Here is a 16829-nt window from a genome sequence, read left to right as displayed (position 1 = left end):
ATCAATACATTTGACTAAGTAGTAGTTTTTTTATAGAAACAGGAAGGGGCTAGTAGACATCTTAGGAGACACAGCATAGGGGGAAGCAGGTGTCTCAGGAGAGACACAGTGCTGGGGGGTAGTAGATGTCTCAGGAGGAGCAGTTAAGGTGTAGCCTGAAGAGATGGAGGTCTTCAGTCTCCGACAGAAGTTTGGGGAGTGACTCTGCAGTTCTGACAGCTGTGGGAAGCTCGTTCCACCATCGGGTGTAGCCAGTGTAGTGAAGAGATAAGACCGGGGCAGCGTGACATTACACAATACAGTATAATACAGGGGGATACAGCTTGGGACAGATGGAGAAAATGAAACAGTGAAAATGGTGTTGGAGTGTTACGAACTCTCACCTCCCCATGACGCCTCCAAAGTTGTAGTCGGGCGAGTGCTCGCAGGGGGACGGGACGTCGTTTTTGGACGAGGCCTTGTCATCCAAGAGCGGCCCGCTGCTAGCTTCGCTATCGGCTTTCTGGCTGAGGTTGTCTGAGAAAGCGTCATCCCTGAGAGAACGAGGGAGAGAGAGAGAGAGATCACTCCTACAGCAGCTTAAGTCGTTGCTAGACTCTACTTAATGTAATTGGAGCATATTTATTGCCGCAGTGCCGTGCTTTTGACTTATTAGTAGGAAGGAACAGGAAATCTTACTGCCTTAACTGTCGCCTTGCGATACAAATACATTCATGAAATCAACTTCAGCGGCCATCGGTTACCGTCGTAATTGGAGGCAAAGTGGTTCATCTTTCAAAACACTGCTTCCATTTAAAAAGGGGAGTTAATAACTGCAGGAGTTTTCGGTGAATTCATTTGAGCCATTACGCCTACTTTGGCTTTCATTTGACAGGATAAAGCGATAACGTCGAAGTTGTCAGGGAGATTTATACATGAAGCATGGTTTGAATGATTTATCTACGTCTTTGCGACACACAGTTAAGGACTTTTACATAAGTGTTTCTGATGTGTGTTTCCTAACTTCAATGAAAATAGTAAGCTTGCGATACACCTGCCACTTCAAAGTACTTTCACTCCCGGTTTTTACACTTCACAGAGTTGTGGGGGAAAACATAAATGACTACACTTAATGATTGAACTGACGGCTTGCTTTACTTGAGTGACTAAATTAATTGACTGACTGACTGAATATGTCTGCTCGTCAGACCCAGAGAGGGGGACTGACAGACAGATTGACTGACTGCACGGCTGGCTGTTCTTTACCCACTAACGACGCTGCGTGATGATGACGGCTGTGTGTCTGAAGTATGGAGCTAGCGCCGAAAAGAGATAATTGGTCAATGGACTGACTTACTGTATATAGCAACTTATTTTTGAAGCGCTTTACAATGGCCTCTCATTCACCCATTCACACACACATTCACACACCAATGGCGGCAAGCTAACATGCAAGGCGCCGGCCCGCTCATTGGGAGTAATTTGGGGTTCAGCGTCTCGCCCAAGGACACCTCGACATGTGGCCAGCCGGGGCCTCGAACCGCCGATCTGCCGACCTTGCGATCGTTAGACGCCGGGTCTACCTCCTGCGCCCCACAGCCGCTCCCAAGAGATGAAAAGGTTTCCTTTAAGTCTTTGTTTCGACCGGGGGGTCAAGGTAAGACAAACCTCCGGGACGTCCGAAGGCGTTAGCCCCGAGAACTTTTGACGTTAACGACGGTCCGTTACTCACAGGTCCTGCACCACGATGTACTGATGGGGGATCAGTCCGTCCACGCCGTTGTGCCGCCCCTCCCACCAGTCCTCGGAGGCGCGGTGGTACAGCAGCAGCGACGCCCCCTTCTTAAAGGACAGCTCCCGGGGGGTGCGCCCCACGTAGTCGAACTTGGCGATGGCCTCGATCTGCTCCACCTCTGTGGACGAGGCAAGGTCAAGGCAGGTTCATTTGTAGAGCACATTTCATTCAAACAGGTGAAATTCAAAGTGCTTTATACATATAGCATTAAAAAAATACATCAATGAACTGAAGTGAGGAGAGAAGAAGGTTTAGAAACATCCGCAAGCCATCGGTTCCACGTTCTGGTTCTATATCGCACATCAGTTAGAGGCGAAATGGGATCCTTGGGATGACCCTAATCTAATGCCTAACCCTAACCATAACCAACTATCACTTTAACCTTAACCTAACCTTTACCCTAACCCTAACCTTAACCATAGCTGTTTTAAATCTAACCTTCAGCGGGGTGACGTCAGACAGATTGGGTACCAGTACCAAGGATCCCACTTTCACATTTAGTATCACACATCTCACGGCCATTGTGAGGTGGAGTGTGGACCGATTAGCCTAGCCTAGCCTAGCCTACCATTAGATTCACGTGTGTGTGTGACTGTATCCAGCTGCTTCACTGACTTCATGTCCTTTTTGCTCTAATTACCACAGACCTCCGACTGTGTGGCTAGACAATGAGAACATGTCTTCATGTTCCCAGGGCGGACGGCCTCAGGGCGCAGGTCCAGAGTACACTCACTCAGTCACTCACTGATTGCAGAAACACTGCAGGAGCTGTCACCACACTGTCTGGATAGCAGGGAGGCTCCAAATGATATAATAAAGGCTGAGATTATATTTCCAAACCTTGAGGCAGACACAGAAGTCTACGCTCTGTCTGAGTTGGAGAGAGAGAGAGAGAGAGAGAGAGAGAGAGAGAGAGAGAGAGAGAGAGAGAGAGAGAGGAAGAGAGAGAGAGAGGGAGAGAGAGAGAGAGAGAGAAAATGAGATGAGAGTTGATTTCATAACGCTACTCTCCTCAAACAGAGGGCATCGTTCAGAGTGGTACTCGTTTACTCCGGGTTTTCAAGCACGTGTACAAGCTTTGTGTTTGAGCGTCTGATTGGCTTCGTATGGCGCCCGCTCTCACCACCTACTCACCAGCCGCCCTGCTCTGGGAATAGGCTTGTTGAGGTTCAGGCTCACACACATGCACACACTAACTAACCCCATGACAAGCTTCATTTGGCCTCTTGAGAGGACAGCTACACAAAGGCAGAGGTTGTATTAGTCCATACCACATGGTCCTGGACACAGTGGAGGAGGTGGCCAATGGGAGGATGAGGACCAAACTCCTGGTCATCATGAATTCCTCCCATCCCCTACATGACACTGTGGCAGAACAGAGAAGCTGCTTTAGCAACAGACTATTACAACCACGCTGCGCTAAGGAGCGCTATAGGAGATCTTTACAACCACGCTGCGCTAAGGAGCGCTATAGGAGATCTTTACAACCACGTTCATTCATTCATTCATATAGGAGATCTTTACAACCACGCTGCACTAAGGGGCGCTATAGGAGATCTTTACAACCACGCTGCGCTAAGGAGCGCTATAGGAGATCTTTACAACCACGCTGCACTAAGGAGCTATAGGAGATCTTTACAACCACGCTGCACTAAGGGGCGCTATAGGAGATCTTTACAACCACGCTGCGCTAAGGAGCGCTATAGGAGATCTTTACAACCACGCTGCACTAAGGAGCTATAGGAGATCTTTACAACCACGCTGCACTAAGGAGCGCTATAGGAGATCTTTTCTGCATGCCGCGATAAGACTGTACTATTCCTCCTCTAGCTGGCTCTATCAGGGTGATCAGAGTCAGGCTGGGGAATGTTACATCATACTGGACTGTTCTTACTGTACAGTCCATAATGGTTCAGATGTCTATTTATGTCTATTTTCTATTCATTTTTAAATGCTATTCTATTATTATTCAATATATATTTATATTTTGTTGTTGTTGTTGTTTGTGGTGTGAGCTGCTGTAACTTAATTTCCCCCTAGGGATCAATAAAGTATCTATCTATCTACCTACCGATCTATCGATCTATCTATCTATCTATCTATAAGCAAACATCACAACTCTACCCTGAACCAGAGATTAGAGCTGTCCCTCTGCTACAAACCCCTCTGTCCCACTGGGACACTGCCAGGGTAATGGGGGAGCGGGTGAGGGGGATGAGGGGGGACGAGTAGGAGGCATGGCTGCACACACACACACACACACGCACACACGCGCACACACACACACACACACACACACACACACACACACACACACACACAGAACCTGGGGCCAGGCTGATATCATTAATCACACAAAAGACCTGGCGATTTGGACACACACGCACTATAAGGGAAAAAACCCATTTCTGGTTGTGTGACAGTGTCCCAAAAAAATAAACATGCATATTTAGTGAGTAGTACTCAAAATGCAAAAAGGGACGTGAGCCCTGTCCCCCCAGGCTGTCAGATTTAGATTTCCTATCTAGATTTCATTTAGAAGAAGAGGCTTTGTGGCACGGGCCTGGCTGGGCCCTGACCACTCTACGCAGCCAAGCCTCGTTGTGTCTCTATGGCTCAGACAGCGGGGGGGGGGGTCAGCCCAGGTTAAGCACATGTATAAAATAAATCGGCTCTTGGCAGAGAATCTCCAAGTCGACCAGAAAGCCCCAATCAGTTCCATTAGGATCTCCATCCAGGGGTGAAATTACCTACATAACAGAGAGAAGCAAAGGGAGGGACGGCAGAAAGAGAGAGAGACAGATAGACAGATAGACAGTGAGAGAGAGAGAGAGAGAGAGAGAGAGAGAGAGAGAGAGAGAGAGAGAGAGAGAGAGAGAGAGAGATCGGGAACATCTTGTCTCCTCTGCTAACAGAACAGACTAAGCCCTTAGGCATTTATGCCAATTTAGGGTTCACTCTCTTACTGCGATGTCTGTTGGCACAAAAATGACGAAATTGAGCCTGACCATCGTCAGTACCACTTATCTTCTTCTCCAAACAAAATATACACTCATCGAAACGCTTTATTAGGAACACTATACTAATACTGGGTTAGGGCCTCCCATTGCTCTCAAAACAGCCTCGATTCTTCACGGCATTGATTCATTCCTTGCACTTTCGAGCCGTGAATCTCCCGTTCTACCACATCCCAAAGGTGTTGCATTGGATTCAGATCCAGTGACTGGGAAGGCCACTGAACTCATTGTCATGTTCATAAAAACCCGTTTGAGACGACTTCTGCTTTGTGACATGGTGCATTATCATGCTGGAAGTAGCCAATAGAAGATGGGTACATTGTGTTCATGAAGGGATGCACATGGTCAGCAACAATACTCAAATAGGCTATGATTGACTGGTATTAACTGGGCCCAAAGTGTGCCGAGAAAACATTCCCCACACCATTACACCACCTGAATGTTTTCCACATGTATTTATTATGTACTGATAGCAACACTGGTCAAACGACAGTAGAGAGAATGATGTAGCCTACATGGTGCTCTCGCTCTCGCTTCAGTCCCAGCTGCTGTCTTCTCTTCTCTCTGCAGCCATGTTTTTTCTAGTTCCAGCGCGAGGGCAGTGGAGGGCGGTATCGCCTCAGGTCTGAGAGAGAGCCAGCAACACCATGTGACTCCCCATTCCTCTCCAAGCACTCCAATCAACCAGAGGGGAGACCACCGTCCAGAGCCAAGATCCAGGAGCCCTGCGCCTTCACTTCCCCTGAGCTCTCCTCAGGCAACACAGACCAGGCCAGAGAAGAGCTAAGCTGTGTGTGTGTGTGTGTGTGTGTGTGTATGTGGGGGGGGGCGGGGGGGGGCAGGCCAGCCTTTGTTCAGCCTTTCGGTTCAGAGGGGTTTGGAGAGGTTGTCAGCAATAATTACAAACACACGCATCACTACCAGATGGAGCTCCCAGATAGGGTAACCCTAGCCTCAGCTCTAACCCAGCGTAACCCAGCGTCATAGGTTACGGGGGATCTGGCCCTATTCGGAGGCAGCTGATCGACGGCAGACGAGATACAATCTCATGTGTGTTTCTCGTGTTTTTTTGTGTTTTTTTTTCCCCGAGACACGTTCTCCCCAATTATTCTGTCAGAGCTCTGAGGAGAAACGGGGGAAAACACAGCACACAAAGGAGGGTGTCCCACGGGAGCTGTTGACTAATGCTGAACAAAGAGTGAGCCTGGGAGGAGAGAAAGTGGGGGGGGAGAGGGTGGGTGGGAGGGAGAGAGAGAGAGAGATAGAGAGAATGAAGGAAGGAGAGAGAGAGAGAGAGAGACTACAAAGGCCCATGGGAGGAGACCAAGAGAGAAAACAAGGGGGGGGGGGGGAAACAATGTGCACACAACCTGTCTCCAGCTTCAAGCACCAAGTGCCCCTTCCCAGATCTAAGCTGTCAAAGTCTATCTGAGACGTGCCTTGTTCTTGTCTCCAGCCTTACGCAGCACACACAGAGAATAAGGTCAGTCCATGCTTCAGGCACCTCCATCTCCAGAGTCTTCTAACAGCCCACATTCCACTCCCATACGTGGTGGCACCATCGGTGGAGCACGGTGCTAGCCATGCTAAGGGCGTGAGTTTGATTCCAGCTCGGGACCGTATATAGAGGAAAAAAACAAGGATGCACTCGCCGTACTAGTATAAGTCGTTTGGATGAAAAGCGTCTGCTAAACGGCGTGCATTATGAATATATCACACCCATCCGTCTCATCAAGATAATAACCTCCTCCTCTCAACAAGGCCTATAATACTGGATATGATGTGAGCTCTGAGACAACTGTAAACTGATATCACTTGTCCAGCAGTGCTATCAGATCTATAATTCATGTCCACAGAACTGCTGCTGTGGTGAATTGATGTAGCCGATCAATCTCTCCCCCTCTGGACCCCGGGGGGATGCGGGGCTGAAGATAAATCACGGTTCTGTCTCCTGACCGACCCGCTTTAAAACTGAACAGCTCACTGGCTGAATGACATACTCTACATATCCCTCTGAACGGAAGGCCCCAGTGGCCCTTTCTGCATCTGATGCAGACAGAGCTGCCGGACACAGAGCCAGAGAACACCGAGATTTCGATGAGGAAAGAGTCCTCCGTCTTGACAAAATAGACGAGACAACATTTCATAATACTCATCTCGGCGGAAAGCATTGCTAACATGATGACAAAGCGCCTCTTGTAGAAGCAGTTAACAACAAACATTTCAAACAGAGTCATGAATTCACTCGTTGTCGCCAAGAGAAGAAGGAAACAGGACACACGACAAGGGAAATGGTGCAATAACAGTGCTAGCTAGCTACAGTCCCCCTTTTCAAAAAGCCACGTAGCGATTCTGATGTTTCTGCTCACTCGTCTTTATGACTCACTACAATAAGAGTGCAAAACACGCCTTGTCACTCTGAATAAGAGTCAAACTCCGAAGCAGTTCCTCCACATATCAACAGTGTCTCGGGGTAGTCAAGTGAACTTGACGTGTTACTGACCGTCTTCGCTGGTGTGTGGCTCGGTTCCGTTGTCGGCCTCGTCGATGGTCCCCGGCTCGCTGTGGGGGCTGTCACTGTCAGGAGACACAGGGAGAAGTGGGCCAGTCAGATGTGTCACACCCTGTGATTGGTTGAGTTGCTGCTGCTTCTGTGCCCCCCACCCCCCCCCACCCCTCTGGTAAAGATGACCTATTCCCTCCTATATCAGCCTGACGAGGGATCAACTCCATCCCTGCATTTGCGTCATCTCTCCAACAGCTCTCAGTCAACCACTGGTGTTGTGAGTAACCATGGTGGGCTAACACTGTGGGGCTTAACACACTTCCATACAGTCCCATCTCCCTCGTTATCCCCCAGCCACCCAAAGCTTGACTCGCTCGTGCTCCCAGCACACCTGCAACACCCCTTTAGTAGGATAAGACGCCCCATGCACTGTAAGTAAGTAAGTAGCCTTGAGAACCGATGGTTCTCGAGCCTAATGGCGCATAGGAGCAGGAGCCTATCTCCTGTTTCCGTAGCGTGAGGCGGTACACCCCCTGGACATGACGCTGGTATGTGGCAGGGTCTTACCCCCAATCCAACCCTTAATGCTGAGTGCCAAGCAGGGAGGCATCGGGTACCGTTTCTATAGTCTTTGGTATGACTCGGCCGGGGATCGAACTCACGACCTCCAGATCTCAGGGCGGACACTCTAACCGCAAGGCCACTGAGCTGGTAACTGAGCTAGTAAAAAGGTTGTCAGGGACACTCTGGTCCTAAATATCCACTGGTCAAGCTAGAGATTCATGAACTCTAGTAACCTCAACATCCCCCCACTACGCAGGGTCCCATGTACAGTAACAGCCCACAGCATACACTGTCAGCGGGCCAGTCTAATTCCTGCTCCAGGACAGATGTTTGAGGTAATAATGCGGGAATCAGTTCCAAGTAAGGGAGTAACTCAACTAGGAGGCACACACATGAGCGTTAAATGCTGACAGGTTTGGTCTACAAGCTAATGCGAATCAATGCTGATGTGAACTGACCTGTCCCCCCACAGTTGAACACATTTTGTCTTCGGGAGAGATGAGCTACATGTTATTTGGATCGACTCCAAGTGAAGGTTTAATTCAACTGTGGGGCCTACATCAGCATTGATTCACATTAGCTTTCAGACCAAACCTGTCAGTTAGCCACTGATATAGGAATTCTTAATGATTATTATCTCATCTACATGTTACGGTGTGGGAGGACGGTACATGTGGGAAAACTAGGGTTAGGGTTAGGTGCTAGGGTGCTACGGTTAGGGTTAGGGTTAGGGATAGGATTAGGGTTAGACATGCCAGCATGTACCAAGTCGACGTAGCACCTAACCCTAACCCTAGTTTTCCCACATGTACCGTCCTCCCACATGTACCGTAACATATACACTGTCTGTAAAATGCTACAGAAAAGCCCCCTCATGTACTGTAGGAGTGTTAATGCACTGCTGCTTTACATAAACGAGATGTTCCCAGCTCGGCCGTCAAGCACACGAATCTGAATTACCTCACATCTTCTCACTCAATTATCAAGCTGGAATGTACCGGTAATGCCAACCTGTAGCAGAGTGAACCATCTGTTCAAACACCAACCGTACTGTCTGGCGGAAAGCTCCACGTTTCACAACAAACATACAGAACCAAGTGCAAGCAACAATCACTGTGAATCTTCGGTGACACTTTCCCACGTTAGAAGGTGTCGGTAACACTTTACATGAAAAGGTAAGCCCTTTATAAATGGTTCATACATGATTTATAACTAGTTTAGAAACTACTAATTACTTATTAATCTTACTTATCAAACTGTTTGTTGAACAGTGGCATCATACAAACAAATGTCCTTCAGCTCTATGGACAGAACTGAACAATACACAGCAAAATGGGGAGGCTACTTGGGATATATTGCTAATCGGTAGTAAGACTGAAGTTAATAAATTGGATGAGTGATGAATGTAATGTGTATGTGATCTATGGGTGCTTTTTTATTTATTTTTATTTTAATTTTATATTTTGTCCTTTTCTCTATATTATTTTTGTTTGGTAAGTTTGGTGACAGCAAGAGTTATTCTGTGATATTGTTATACAAAAGTTGTATGGGTCGAGAAATGTGTTGACCAAATGTGAAAAAGTCAATAAAATACTGATTATGAAATTATAAAACGTTATCAAAATAGTTCATCAATCAAAAATTATTAAAAACCTTTATAAAGGGGCGTCTAATGGTCACAAAGACGGCAGCTTGCGGCGGTTCGAATCCCCGGTGGACCACGTGTCGAAGTGTCCCTGAGCAAGACACTAAACCCTACACCTACAATAGCTGTGGGATGTGACCCCTTTCCGAGATGCCCCCTCTAGAGCATTTCTCTGTACTCTGTGCAATGACAAAATCTGAATTCCATTCCCCCTTTCCATTCCCCTAAAGGGCCCTTTCATGTGAAGTATTAGCGCCGTGTTTCGCCCCCCCTCCAGGGTGCTCACCAGTACTCCTCTCCCCCACTCCTCCAGGGTACTCACCAGTACTCCCCCCCCCCTCCAGGGTACTCACCAGTACTCCTCTCCCCCCCCTCCAGGGTACTCACCAGTACTCCTCTCCCTCCCCCTCCAGGGTACTCACCAGTACTCCCCCCACCCCTCCAGGGTACTCACCAGTACTCCTCCCCCACCCCTCCAGGGTACTCACCAGTACTCCCCCCCCCCCTCCAGGGTACTCACCAGTACTCCTCCCCCCCCCCCTCCAGGGTACTCACCAGTACTCCTCCCCCCCCCCCCTCCAGGGTACTCACCAGTACTCCTCTCCCCCCCCCCTCCAGGGTACTCACCAGTACTCCTCCCCCCCCCCCCTCCAGGGTACTCACCAGTACTCCTCTCCCCCCCCCTCCAGGGTACTCACCAGTACTCCTCTCCCCCCCCCCTCCAGGGTACTCACCAGTACTCCTCTCCCCCCCCCCTCCAGGGTACTCACCAGTACTTCTCTCCCCCCCCCCCCTCCAGGGTACTCACCAGTACTCCTCTCCCCCCCCCTCCAGGGTACTCACCAGTACTCCTCTCCCCCAGACATGCACTTCTCGTACACGGGCCCGTCCAGCTCGCGGTGGCTGGGGAAGATGAGCTCGTTGTTGATGATGATGGTCTTGATGACCTCGTTGACGTGCGCCTGACAGGCCACGGGGTCCTGCCCGTCCGGGATGGGCATCAGGGTGGGGCCGAAACAGATGGCCAGGTTGTAGGCGTCCATCATGTTCTCATCGCTGTACTGGGACAGGCTAGGAGGGGGAGAGGGGAGGGGGGGGGGGGGGGGGGGCGGGGGGGAGAGGAGTTGAGATATGGGAGAAATAAACCGTACGTACTTCATAGTATAAGACGGGAGTCCCATGAGGGAATGTACCTCAGTATTACAGCCCTATTACAGGTGATGAGTGACAGTCAGTTATCCCTTATGCTAGTGTCTGTAAAAAAAACGTTCTTCTTCTATCACGACGACTGCCGATGGCCGCTGGCCTGAGCTAGATTACTTTTCCTGCTACGACTGGTGGATTGATGATTCACTTACTTAGTCAAATGTATTGATTGTAAGTCGCTTTGGAATAAGGCGTCTGCTAAATGGCAAAAATGTAAATGTAAATGAATCCCATTTATTTATTTATTTCCCACATTTGTTTTCCGATACTATAGTCAACTATACTGTCGCCCACAAGTTATAAGTCTCATGACGTTTGGGACTCTTCAATAGAGAGCAGGGAGTTGACGTCTCGACAGGCAGTTGAGAGGTACTGATATAGTAGCTACAGAACCGTACTGAACTGAATCATCTACTACCTCAACCACATCCTTAAAAAGCCTCACTGGTTTCCCCTACGCTAACCTCACCACGTCCCAGTTGAGCTAGCGCCTCTCTCACAGTCAATCTACCCGTTTAGCTTTAGCCTGAGTTCCCACACCCGTCCCCAGCTTAACAAGCATGCCCTCAAAGCATCTGCTGGCTTTAACAAGGCGATCAATAACCCCATCCTTGGTTTAAGGAGACTTTCAAAAAGCACCTAGCGGGCGTGCCGTGACCTCACACACTCATCAGCTTTAAGAGAAGGTCGTCATCAGACCCAGTTCTGTGTCGACATGGTGGAGTAAAAGCAGTAAAGCTAACATATGGAACCGCTCCAAACTCTGGAGGGGAGGGAAGGGGGTGGTGGGTTTAAATACAGAAGTAAAACTCAGGATGTGAAATCAAACTCTTTGTTCTGCAGGAGGGAACCAAGCATCAATAACAGCCCAATAAAAAATAGGACAGGTATATTACTTCTGTGAGGGATGAGGTTTTTTTTTCTTCTGCGGGCCCGTAAATAACTTCTAAAAGCGCCATAGACAGACGCGGTAAGAAATGGGATGTGAACGGTAGTCTGTTCGATAACTCTTTGGAAAATGAATGTCTTTTCCTCTCGCTCTCCAGCGATTCAGAAGTTTGCTGGTTTAAGCTTTTTAAGCTTTTTTTCCCTTCCCCAAGACTATGAGATGTATTTAAGAGTTATGATTTCAGACGTTTACCCCCTGCTGTTAAACAATATACGTGATGAAGTACCGTAGCCCCTGTCTGAGACATGCAAAGTCAAACGTCGTCCCCTCAGACCTTGAGGAAGCCCTCTTGGCCTCATGGTAGACGAGTTTGAGTCTTCATCTCTGAACCCTGCCCATCACATACATTTTAAATGTTTAAATGTTTGGTATTTAGCAGACGCGTTATTCCAAAGCGACTTATACAATCAATACACTTGACTAAGTAAGTGAATCATCAATCCACCAGTCGTAGCAGGAAAAGTAATCTAGCTCAGGCCAGCGGGCATTGGCAGTCGTCGTGATAGAAGAAAAACGTTTTTTTACAGACACTAGCATAGGGATAACTGACTGTCACTCGTCACCTGTAATAGGGCTGTAATACTGAGGTAATAACAGTGTTATTACAGCGTGTCAGGCAGACTCACTGGTTGAGGAACGCAAACAGGTATCTCATGACGATGATGACGGTCCGAGGAAGAGTCACGATGATCTGCTGGACGTGATGAGCCCTCTCTGGGTTCGTCTCCAGCTCTGAAAACGAGAGGAGAGGCGCAGGGGGGGGGGGGGGTCACTCAGCTGCCGAGCACCAGATTAATGGCAGGAAGATTCGGACGTGACTCGTGAATACTAGGGGGGGACATACATGGTGCCCTGTGACACCACCGCCTGCCTCCTCTGAAGACACAGCACAAGCCAGAACCTTATCAGGGAGCTGTCAGTCACGGGGGGGGGGGGTACAGAGTAAGTATGACACAAACGGAGCAGTGCTATCACATCACTGTGACTTGACACATGTCACAACCCCCCCCCCTCGCACACGCACGCACACGCACGCACGCACGCACACACACACACACACACACCCCTCCTCCCATAAACGAGAGGGCTGTGGCAAATTAAATGATAAGAGGGGGGGAAAGGAGCTGTGGTGTACAGCCTAGCAGACTGACCCCCCCCAGGCCCCCCCACCATTCTTCTCTTCCTATTGGGTTTCTATTAAATCACAGACAGGCAGATAGAGAGTGGGGGGGGGGGGGGGGGGCTGTGGTGTTGAGATTGTTTCCATGTGCCGCACCGCGTGCCTCCCTCCTTCCCTCTGTCTCTCTCTCCCTCCCCCCTTCCCCCTTCTCTGCTCTCCCATAAAGCACTGCGGGTGAGGTGGGTTGGAGGAGGGTAAGGAGGTGATGAATGTATATCTGAGGAGCTGGTGTGTGGCCTTGACATACTGTAGACAGAGAGGTCTTGACACACTGTAGACATAGAGGCCTTGACACACTGTCGACATAGTTTAAGGGTTAAGTACTACCTCAGTTACAGGGGAGGCTGGTGGCGGTAGAAATCGGAGGAGGGGCTCACCGTATCGCATGGAAAGGAATGAGGAACGGTGACAAAAACAAGCGTTTCATTCAATGCATTACCGTGAGCCCATCCTCCGTTTTCGACCTCCGCCAGCCTCCACTGATCAGTTACTAGTTGGCGCCCTCTCTAAATGTTTGTACTGGTCAGGTCATGGTACATCTCAGGAAGAACGTTTTCCACAGGCATTAGGCTTTGATTTGACAACTATACAATGCGTACACCTAGTCTTACACGCTTACACGCTACACGCATAGTCATACACACTATTACCCATACACATACACACTGATACGCAGCACTTGTTGTGTAAAGAATGACCAACTGTATTCTGATTGTAACTTGCATGTTCTGGTGTATTGTATGCTCTTTGTATGTTTCTTGGTGTATTGTTTTTGTATGTTCTTGTCTTTGTTGTTCTTTGTTGTCTTCCAACGAGGAGCACGTTGGAAACGAGTACACTTTTAGGTGCTATCCTCTGGGATGTACCGTCTGTACTTTTTACCCAAATGGAAATCAATCAATCAATCAATCAATCAATCAATACTCTGTGCACAGGGACCATACTCACTGATGGTAGACATGAGGTCCAGGAAGCGTTCCTTGGGGAACAGTGGGTTCTCCAGCCCCCTGAAGTACAGCTTGAGCACCCCGGCCACGGAGTTGATGTCATGGTCGTTCTGGTCGTCGACCAATGGGTCTTCACCTGGTAAAAAACCACGACAACAGTGTGTGATCAGTACGAAAGATTCTGGACCAGACAGGTCGGTAAAGAGGACACGAGTTAACAGACATGTTATAGTAATAATTGAAATGATCGCATAAAGCATAAGAGGTTGTTATTTGCTACATTGGGGTCAAGAAACAAGACGTGACATAACAGACGCCTGAAGAACTTTCTATGACCGAAAGCTCGCGCTAAACGTCGTTTTTTTTTTGCACAGTTTTGAGTATGCGGATGCTGCTTTCTTTTTTGCACTCGATACGAAACAAAACATACAAATAGATAATCCGGGGGTTCAGTGAGTTTGTTGTGTCACTTCTCCCGAGGCTGCAGCAGGGGGGAAAACAAATGATAATCAATTACCAAAAGACTGCCATCCTACCCAGGGACTCACCTCTCTCAAATGAGTTTTTAATATCATTGACCTCCACCTGGGATCCTGGCACTCGGAATATGCCTTGCTGCTGCAGACCTGAAAGCACAGAAACCAGATACCCCGCGAGTGAGAGAGAGAGAGAGAGACAGAGAGAGTGTGAGAGAGAGAGAGAGAGAGAGAGAGAGAGAGAGTGAGAGAGAGAGAGAGAGAGAGAGAGATGAATGAGAGAGAGTCCGGCCTAAGCTAGCTAGCCCTCCATTATCTCCACGGCCAAACGCCATACGCCATACACATGAAACAAAGTCTGGAAACCCACGAACGACACAGAGAGCAGGAAATGTAATCTAGTCGTAAAGGGATGTTGAGAGAGGGCCTCTTCAGCCTGCTGGCAGCATATGGTTTCTGTTAGAGAGACCCCCCTAATCAGTTTTTGGGGGTTTCATTAGGTTTCGTAGAAAGGGGGGGGGGGAGGGGGATGTACAATGCTAGCTCAGTGTCAAATGTGAAGGTAGACAAGATGGAGATAGACTCGTAAACAAAGACTAACAGGGGCCTGTCAAAACTCCCTATGTGTGATCCGCCTGTCATGGACTCGTTAGGTCCTTCACACCCAGCTGAGAGCCGAGGGGGATCGAGGCGTAAGAAGGTTCGCTGGTTCACTCTCTAACCTTGGGGCTGTTTTGGGGAAAACGGATTTACCTCTGGCGAAAATAAGAGTTTCTGTCATTTCCAATAAGATTTGAAGAGTCCACTGAGGAGTTCTACAGCTTGACCCTGTTCTTTTGAACACCCCCCTTGAACCCCCCCTGGAAGGTTGAACGCTGTCGGTGAGGTGTGATTGTGAGCAGAACCGCTTACCGTAGAGGTTGATGTACCGAACGCAGCTCTCGACAACAAGTGGAATGGGTTGACCCGAATCCTGAGGGGGCATAGATGTCTCAAATGAGTACAAAGACTTGAGAGGAAAAAAATTACTCTCAACAACACAAATGCCCCAAAAACTAATTGACAAGACATTGTTATCAATCACTACTAATCTAGAGAACAGTTGTCCTCAACCCCTGTAGAGTTGCAGTTCTACATGTTTCTGTCCCGGCACAGCAGTGACACACCCGACCCGACTCAGCTAATCAAGGTTCTGAAGACCAGTGGATGGGTGTGTTAGCGCTAGGCTGGAACAAAAAAACATGGAGTCACTGCTGGCTCTCCAGGGCCAGGGTTCGTATCGTATCCCTGGCCTAGACATAACGCCAGAGGCAAAGAGGCCAAAGCATTGAGCATTCGAGGCCTGCGCCCTTCAATAAAGTAACAAATGCCCCATCCTGATAGGTTCATAAACAGCGATGTGCGCCCGCATTTAAACGAGCGGCATAAAAGTGAAAGATAGCGGCGCATTATTATTCACAGCCTCCTCGTTAAAGCAAGCAAACAGTCATGAAACAAGTGAAGCAGCAGTGACATGCTAGCGTAGCTCATTAGCACCACAGTGTGTTTGTGAGGGTGTGTGTGTGTGTGTGTGTGTGTGTGTGTGGTGGGGGCGGGGGGGGGGGGGGGGGGGGGGAAGCAGAAACCAGCTGTAGCCTATACCCCTCCCTCTCTGGTAGTACCTGGTTGCGGGTACGGGCATTCCGTCTTCCCCTGGGACAGAAAGCAGCGCAGCGAGGAAGATGCAAAGAGGAAGGAAAGGAGGCAAGAGAACCACACGGTTAGAGAAGCACAGATGACAGACAGAGCGCCCCCTGGAGGACTGGAGGACTAAGCGCAGGGACGGATGGGGGCTGGTATGACTAGCACAGACTAACCCTACCCCTGTCCGTGAGCTTCACCAGAGCCATGAGGGAGAGAGGGAGAGAGGGAGAGAGGGTGAGGTTAAAGACGGTCGGTTACAGGACAAGCAAGAGCAATGAAGGATAGAGAGAGAGAAAGAGAGAGAGAGAGAGAGAGAGAGAGAAAGGGAGGGACCTAGCCGCCCCCTCCCTCTCCAGCCCCACAGGGGGGGGACGCTCATTCACACAACCACAGCTTCGTGGGGGAGGGGTACCTTGATGAACGTCTCCATATTGCCGTTAAACAGCTTATGGTTATAGACGGAGCGAGGCCTAGGCTTCCGCATTTTCTGTGGTTTAGGGGGAAGGGTGGGGGGCCTGGAGAGATGAGGGGTGATCGGGGGGTGGGGGGGGGGGGGGGGACGGACAGAAAAACAGCATATACCGTGAACACAGTAGAACACAGGAGGTTGAAATGCAGGTACGGTGAGGTAAAAACAGTCTCTCAACAGCAGTCTCATGACGTTCTTTCCACCTTCAGAAATATCCTCTCTATACAGGGACAGGAAACGCGCGTGTGGGGGGGGCAGCAGGAAGCGATCTATATAGCCACAGTGTTGAAAATGTCACAGAGGCGAAACGTTTCTATATAACGTCTGGGTGTTATTCAAACCTGATGGATCTGACCTCTAATCAGCCTCTATTTCGCTCTGGGAGGGCTCGGCCCCCTTTCGGGGGTCTGGCA

General features: G+C 49.2%; 1 protein-coding gene across 3 annotated transcripts in view; it reads right to left on the bottom strand.

Moving 5' to 3' along the window:
• srgap3 (SLIT-ROBO Rho GTPase activating protein 3) overlaps positions 1–16829 on the bottom strand; it is a gene marked incomplete at both ends in the record, with an annotated part of 88688 nt that overhangs the window by 2673 nt on the left and 69186 nt on the right. For 2 of the 3 annotated variants that reach the window (XM_080548109.1, XM_080548110.1), the window contains 9 exons: positions 384–533; positions 1712–1892; positions 7295–7368; positions 10350–10577; positions 12288–12393; positions 13790–13924; positions 14337–14414; positions 15177–15237; positions 15926–15956. In XM_080548109.1, coding sequence (XP_080404235.1) covers positions 384–533; positions 1712–1892; positions 7295–7368; positions 10350–10577; positions 12288–12393; positions 13790–13924; positions 14337–14414; positions 15177–15237; positions 15926–15956 — 1044 coding nt within the window. Of the gene's footprint in view, positions 1–383; positions 534–1711; positions 1893–7294; positions 7369–10349; positions 10578–12287; positions 12394–13789; positions 13925–14336; positions 14415–15176; positions 15238–15925; positions 15957–16359; positions 16463–16829 lie in introns of all 3 variants that reach the window. The other variant, XM_080548108.1, reaches the window with a different exon arrangement.

Source organism: Nansenia antarctica (assembly GCF_963989245.1).
Source record: "Nansenia antarctica genome assembly, chromosome: 18".
Taxonomy (NCBI): domain Eukaryota; kingdom Metazoa; phylum Chordata; class Actinopteri; order Argentiniformes; family Microstomatidae; genus Nansenia; species Nansenia antarctica.
This window is presented reverse-complemented; position numbering and strand designations above follow the sequence as displayed.